This window comes from Equus asinus, chromosome 8, assembly GCF_041296235.1.
Source record: "Equus asinus isolate D_3611 breed Donkey chromosome 8, EquAss-T2T_v2, whole genome shotgun sequence".
NCBI classification, from domain to species: domain Eukaryota; kingdom Metazoa; phylum Chordata; class Mammalia; order Perissodactyla; family Equidae; genus Equus; species Equus asinus.
Window position 1 is genome coordinate 86,011,874 of NC_091797.1, and position 6,681 is coordinate 86,018,554.

General features: G+C 62.5%; 1 protein-coding gene across 6 annotated transcripts; it reads left to right on the plus strand.

Annotated features, from left to right (window-relative positions):
• On the plus strand, positions 1 to 4,952 carry LOC139045933 (cationic amino acid transporter 4-like). 6 transcript variants are annotated; one of them, XR_011505393.1, is made up of 5 exons: positions 1 to 711; positions 913 to 1,552; positions 1,811 to 1,919; positions 2,020 to 3,124; positions 3,241 to 4,952. XR_011505393.1 is itself a non-coding variant. In XM_070516216.1 (5 exons), the coding sequence occupies exons 4-5, from the start codon at positions 1,817 to 1,819 to the stop codon at positions 2,154 to 2,156; spliced, it is 240 nt and encodes a 79-aa protein (XP_070372317.1). In that variant the 5' UTR covers positions 22 to 711; positions 913 to 1,061; positions 1,359 to 1,552; positions 1,811 to 1,816; the 3' UTR covers positions 2,157 to 2,533. The 6 variants fall into 6 exon arrangements, 3 of the variants coding, with proteins under 3 accessions (XP_070372316.1, XP_070372317.1, XP_070372318.1); XM_070516216.1 differs by lacking the exon at positions 3,241 to 4,952 and having other exon boundaries at positions 22 to 711; positions 913 to 1,061; positions 1,359 to 1,552; positions 2,020 to 2,533; XM_070516215.1 differs by lacking the exon at positions 3,241 to 4,952 and having other exon boundaries at positions 2,020 to 2,533.
• The last annotated feature ends 1,729 nt before the right edge of the window (positions 4,953 to 6,681 follow it).

Sequence of the window (6,681 nt, forward strand, 5' to 3'; positions counted from 1 at the left end):
CGCACGGCGAAGGCCCGCCCGGAGTATGGACGCCTCCTCTGACTACGCGTGCGCAGTGGGGGCAGCTGTGCCCCTTAGACCCCCGGGCTCACGCGCTGTATCGCCAGAAAGGACTGCGCCTTCCTGATTCGGGCCGTCGAGGCACGCCCTCTCGTGGGGAACCGGCGCAGAACAATTACACAGAGTGTGTTGACTGCCCTTACTCCCACGGGCATTTATTGAGCGCCCACTGGATGCCAGGCACTGCGCTGGGTGCTGCTACCTAAGGCACAACGACCGAGGCAGCCCAGCAGGGAAGCCGTGATCGCCAAGGAGCGGGTCTCAGCGGTCGGCCACGTTTTCCCCTACAGCTAACAGACACGTCTGCGGACCGAGGGACCGAGGGGAGACGGAGCCGGCCCTGCCCTCCGGGGTCGGGCTGCCGGGAAAGGAACGGTCGGAGGGTAGAGGTGGCTGTGGGCGCGCCCGTGGGGTGGGGCTGGGGAACGGGACTTGGGCAGGGGACAGGGGATTGGCGGGAAGGGCACTTTCCCGCGGCCGCGCAGATGGCGGCTCCTGGCGCCGGAACGGGGCCGGGGGCGTCACCGGGGCTGGAGGCGGCCCTGCAGAAGCTCGCGCTGCGGCGGAAGAAGGTGCTGAGCGCCGAGGAGATGGAGCTGTACGAGCTGGTGCAGGCGGCGGGCGGCTCCATGGACCCCGATGTGTTCACAAGTGAGCGGGAGCGGACGCGGGCCGGGCTGCGCGATCGGCGACCCCCGACCCTCCAGCTCTCCCAGCCACCGCCCTTGTCGGACCCCCTTGAGGCCCAGCGTAGAGTCGGGGTCTTGAGGGAGGCGGCCACGCCTGCCCGCTCTGGCCGAGCAGCCTGGCCCAGGCGAGGAGGCTCCTTGCGCAGCGCGCCTGTCTCTCCAGGATCATGCTGGGCCTGCTGAAGCTGAACGTGGCGCCCCTCGACGTCTTCCAGACGCTCAAGTCCATGTGCGCCGGACAGAGGCTGCCGAGCGAGTCCCAGGCCCCCGCGGCCCTGTCACTGCCCACATCCAGCGCACCTGAGAGGAGAGGTCAGAGATGGGCCCGGTGCTCCCTGCTTCTGTGGCCCCGGCAGCGAGGTGGCGGGGATGGGGCGGATGGGGGGGCGGCAGCGCCCACCCCAATGTCGGCTTGGCCCTCATTGGCCAGGCCTTTCTGCTGGTCTTCTCCCGGGACCCGCTGGGCCAGCCAAGGGCTCACCCCTGGGGCTCCGTCTCTTCGGCTTGGCTGCCGCCCTTGAGAGAGCACGTGCAGATCGGTGGCCGCAGAGCAGGTGCCCCAGGGAGGCCCAGTGGGCTAGGCCTCAACTGGGGCTTTTGCTGCCCCAGCCTCTTCTCACCTCTGGGCTCCTGCCTTCATCCCACAAACACCGGACGAGACTGCTTTGGTCTTCGAGGACTCGGCGCTGCACCTCCCACACTGAGGCTACACCCTGCTGCTCCTGCTCAGCTCTGTCCTGTTTCTGCTCAGTCTCCTCGTCCTGGGGGCCCACCAGCAAAAGCGCCGGCAGGACACCTTTCAGGTACTTCCTCCAGCCAGCACCCCTCACTCCCAGCCCAGCCAGCTCCCTTCGCCCCTTCCTCCTCTGCTGTGGCAGGATGCACCAGGGCTCACGGGCCTGGGGAGTCCAGTACCCCATCCCCCTCTTTCTACATGGCAAGCGGGCCCTTGATTCCAGAATCCCCAGAGGCAGAGAAAGGCTCCGTGGACTCCCGAGAAATCAGGCCCCAGGCCAGCAGCCCTTGCCTGCAGCCCAGCAGCCCTGCCCTTGCCCCCTCAGGTTCCCATGGTGCCCGTGACTCCAGCCCTGAGCATCCTCCTCAACATCTTCCTCATACTGCAGCTGAGCTACCTAGCCTGGCTGGGCCTCGCCATCTGGCTGCTGATTGGTGAGTGGGGGCCAGGCTGGGACCCTGGGTGGGCTGCAGGAGGAAGCAAGCAGGGAAGCTGGGCTGGGACCTGCCCCTCAGGCTTGTGTCACCCTTGCAGGTCTCACGGTGTATTTTGGCTATGGCATCTGGCACAGCAAGGAGAACCAGCGGGAGCTGCTGAGGTTGACTGCCACAGACAGCGGCCTGGAGGAGATGGTGCAGGCCCTGCAGCCTCTTAGCCAGGCACCTGCCTAGGAGCCCAGACACCTGCCTAGGAGCCCAGACACATGGAGCAGCCGGCCAGTCCATGAGGACCGCTGGGGGCCTGCCTGTCTTCCCCTACATCCCCACGAGGCTGGAGGGGCTGGCAGCCCTTCTATCCGAGGCAGCTCGGATTTGCAGGCCTGCCCATGCCAAGGGGTCCTCAGGACCGCAGGACCTTAGCACAGGTGCGGAGCTTTGAATTCCTCAGGAGTGGGCCGTGGCCAGTGCTGGTGTGGTGGACTCTGCGTAGCACCTTCCACTTTATGACCAACTCCAGCCACCTGGGCAGGTGAGCAGGGTGGTCAGGGAAGAGGCCTGCAGCCCCAGGGATCTGCAATAATAACTGCTCAGTCACCCACGTGGCCTGCCATCGTGTCCACTGTGGTGTTCTTTGTGGCACTGAATCCTCGCCTGCTCCTGGGAACCAGAAGATTGTCCCCAATCCACAGTAAAGTTGGTGAGGTTCTGTAAGGGGGAGACACCAGCCCTGGGACAGGGACATGACCAGGTCAGGATCCCACGGTCCTGCCCTCAGGCCACTGCCTTCTGCCCAGCACAGGGTGGGGCTACACACACCAGGCACGGAGGGCTCCCTCACAGGGTGGGCCCAGGCTCCCTCCCAGGTTTCCCACATGTCCCCTTGGGGGCGGATGCAGAGAGCAGAGCCTGGACCCCAAGGAGGCCGCCTAGAAAGGGCAGTGGAGTTCCTGGGTTCCCTGAGTTTCCAGGGCTCCTAGAGAGCAGGGCATGTGCCTGAGGCCCCAGGATGTAGAGGCCCACAGGTACATGCATCACGCATCTCTCAGGCACCCACACGGCTCACCTGGGGGTGCACACCCACGTGCAGACTGAGGCAACGGCTGTTTCCAAGCTCAGGGCCCGCAGCTCCAGCTGCCTCTCTCCCTGCGGCCCCCTCAGGGCTTTGGAATGAAGGCTCAGGATGGGAGACACGCGTGCAGGTGGGTGCACAAGCGCCTAGGCCCTACCTGGTGGCTATAGGGCCCCATCCTCAGGGTCCCCAGGCCCACTCTGCACCCCAATTGGTCTCCCCAAGTCCATGTTACATGTACCATAGATGCCTCCAACTCCTTGATCCTGCCTGTGAGGACCACACAGGAAGCTGCTGGCTTTGGCAGCTTTACTCCTTGACTCTCTCCGGCCTTGACATCAGCCTTCTCTGGGCCCCAAGGACAGCCAGGTACTCGTGATCTCACTCCAATAACCAGGCCTCAGGGCTGTGAACTCTCACCCCAACCCTTCTGACCCCGCCTCCCATGGACACTGCTCTGGGAATTGAGAGGCAGCGGGGACCTCAAGGCTTGGCTGGGGCTCCAGGTTCCAGATGATTCCGGATGCTGCCCAGCCTGAGCCCCAGCCCTGGGCCTCCCCAGCCTGGCCCATGCCACTCCACCAGCAAGCTGCCAGCATGACCTGGTCACCAGGGACCCATGAGAAGGCAGCCCCTGTCTCCCTGGGGTGGGCACTGCCAAATCTCTGCCCCTCTCTGGGACCAAGAGAGGGCTGGACTCCTGCAGCCCCCGTCCCTTCCTTCCTGACTACGGGCCCGGGGACATGGGGAAATTCTCCAGTATGCCGGACTCAGGCCCCAGGGAGGATGCCAGAGTCAGAACCAGGCCAGCCTGCCAGGGCTTCCATGTGCTCTGTTAAGAACATTCTCTCCAGCCCCTGGGCTGTACCTGGGGTCTTGGTCAGAGCATGGTCCTCGTGCAGTTGCCTCAGGCTGGGCTGGGCAGCTGGCCAGACATGTTCTCAGGTGTGACCTTCGGCAGCAGTGACATATGTATCCAGATATACAGCCTCCCCACCCAATGGCTCCCAGGAAGCCTGGTGAACAGGTTCCAGGGCATTGGGCTGGGGGTCACCAAGGAGACAAATAGAAGGTCCCAAAGATCCAATGCCCACCAACTCAGCCCCTCCACCCTCCTCTCCACTCCAGCCCTCCACAGCCTGAGAGCTGCCACCAGGAAGGGGCTGGTGCTCATAATGTGAGAAGGTATGGGCCCAAGAGGTGCCTGTGCCCTTGCTTGGGGTCGTAGAGGGTCAGATCATCGCCCACTGCACTCCTCATTCCATGGATGAGGCCCAGAGCTGGGAGGGGCCCTGCCCTAGGACCCCAGCACCAGAGCAGCTGAGACAGCTCCTTTTGTCAGGCTGCTTTCTCCCCCTGCCTTGGCCTCTGGCTGCACAGACCCCAGTGCAGGGCAGCTGAGAGGGGAGGGGCTAGCTGGGGGTGGGGTGGGGGGGGCTGGGAGCCGAGCAGGGCCAGAGTCGACCACAGCCAGGGTGGTGGACAGCTGGAGAGTGGGGAGCTGCGGGGAACACTGGAGACAGAGCCTGGAGAGCGTTTCCAGCCCCAGCCCCAGGAGCCCCACCGGACCAGTGTCCTGCATCGTGTCTCCCTGCCGGTCTCCATACAAAATGCTTCTGTGATCCCCAGGGAGAACCCTGCTGAGGCTGGAGCTGGGGGAGGGACAGTCTGCCTGGGAGCTGAAGGGTGGGATTCTCCCCCCATCCCCTGCCCTGGTCCTGCTAGGGCTTCATCCATGAGTCCCCAAGGCAGGGCCCTCACCCTTGCCAGCCCCCATCCCTCCCCCCAACCAGCAGACAAAGTCTACAGGCCTCAGGAATGGGCCAGCGAGTGGGTGCCAGGGCCATCCTGGTGATGCTGTCCAGCTCCCAGCAGCAATGGGGGCAGGTGCTGGGGCCCCTCTAAGACACCTGGAAGCCAGATGTGGGGGTGGAGAAGCCACTTCTGTCTGCTCAGGGTTGGCATCACCTTTGGGGCCTTTGCCTGCAGATGAGGACCGCAGGTCGGGGCTCCAGCCATCATCATCCACAGTGTAGCCCAGGGTCCAGGCAGGCCCGCAGCTCCCCTCCTCATGCTTGGTCCTCCAGTAGAAATAGGCTTCTCCATCCACATACAACAGCAGCAGGTCACAGAAGAAGGTGATCTGAGAGAGGGAGGGCAGCCCCATGTCCTGGCCCCGAGCCTGCCATCCACCGGCTCCCCAGCCCTCCCCCCAAGACTCAATGTCAGCACAGGGGGCTCAAGTGTGCACTCAGTGGGGCACATGCTCCCTGGCAGCCAGAGCGAGCCATGTTGGCCGACTCACCACACCCAGCCAAGCCGCTCCAGTGCCCAGAGTGACGGTTCTGGGGACCAGCCTGAACTTCCCTGCCTGAGACAGACCTGGTTTGAGCCTCTCCGGCTGTGGCTGTCGGCCCCTCCCACCCCTCATCCCTGCCCCCCCACCCACCCTGGCCTGGCCCCTACCTGCCCAGTGACCAGGATTTTGCCCAGTGACCAGGACGTCAAAGGGGATCCCATAGCACTGGAGCAGGCTCCGGGCCTCCGCGCCTGAGGCCTCCCCGAGTGAGTGGCTGTCCTGGGGGCAGGAGAGTCTACTGGCCTGCTCTGCCCACTCCTGGGCTGGCCCGGCCCTCACAGGCCTCATCTTACTCATCCACTGACTCCATCCACCCCCAGCCTAGTCCTGGGTCTCAGCCCTGTGTCACTGCTGAGGACACAGGGGACAAGCAGGCTGGGACCTGCCTCTCAGAAGCTGCCTGCCTGCTGAGGGGACGGGGACAGAAGGGTCCCTAAACAGATACCAGCAGTGAGGGTGGGGGAGTGGGGGCAGGCCTGGGCTGTGGGGTCCAGAGAGGGGACTCAAACCCCCGGGAACCAGGGGCTTCCTGCCCCAGCGAGCAGTGTCAAGGGGCATCCCCTCCAGGCCTGGTGGCTGTGTCCACGTCTGCTTAGGAGATTCAAAGATAGGACGATACATGCAACGCAAGATCCTTGAGTGCATCCTGGATTGGAAAATAAAAAGATTTAGGACTATTATTGGGACAGTTGGGGAAATTTAAACATTAGATTTATTCTGCCAATGTTAGATATCTTGAGTGTGACAAGAGGACAGAGATCACCTGGGGAAGGTCCTCATTCTCAGGACAGCGTTGAGAGGGGTCAGTGTCCGAATATCTGCTACTTACTTTCCAGTGGTTTCCTGTGAAATCTAAATCTATCCGGCTCATTCCAGAGAGGGAGAGAGAAAGCAAATGGGGCAAAATGGTAAAAACACAGAAACCAAACCTGGTGAACCCAGATGAAGGCTATATGCGTTTTCATGGTATTAATCTTTGAAGTTTTCTATAGATTCTTGTAACTTCTTAGATAAAACCTTAAGGGAGAAGTAAAAAAGAAAGCCCCCTGTGGCGTGGAGGGAGATGCTGGGGCAGGGTGGAGTGGAGGAGGGGCTGGGGTAGGGGTCCCAGCTGCAGCAGGGGTGTGGGGACAGGTGGGGTGGAGGCCAAAGGGCTCAGGAGGGAGGCAGGACAGAGCCTGTGCTGGAACAGTTTGAGAGGGATGGGTAATAAGTCTTCTTTGAATGTTTGGTAAAATTGTCCTGAGAAGCTGTCTGGTCCTGGACTTTTATTTTTTGGTTTTTGATTACTGTTTCAACTTCTTTCCTTGTGATTGGTCTATTCAGAT

What these genes read in the sequence shown, in the direction of transcription:
- LOC139045933 (XM_070516215.1), top strand. Translation starts at nt 1,817, where the DNA reads ATGGTGCCCGTGACTCCAGCCCTGAGCATCCTCCTCAACATCTTCCTC. An exon ending in CGCCATCTGGCTGCTGATTG is followed by an intron (nt 1,920 to 2,019) that starts GTGAGTGGGGGC and finishes TCACCCTTGCAG; the next exon opens with GTCTCACGGTGTATTTTGGC.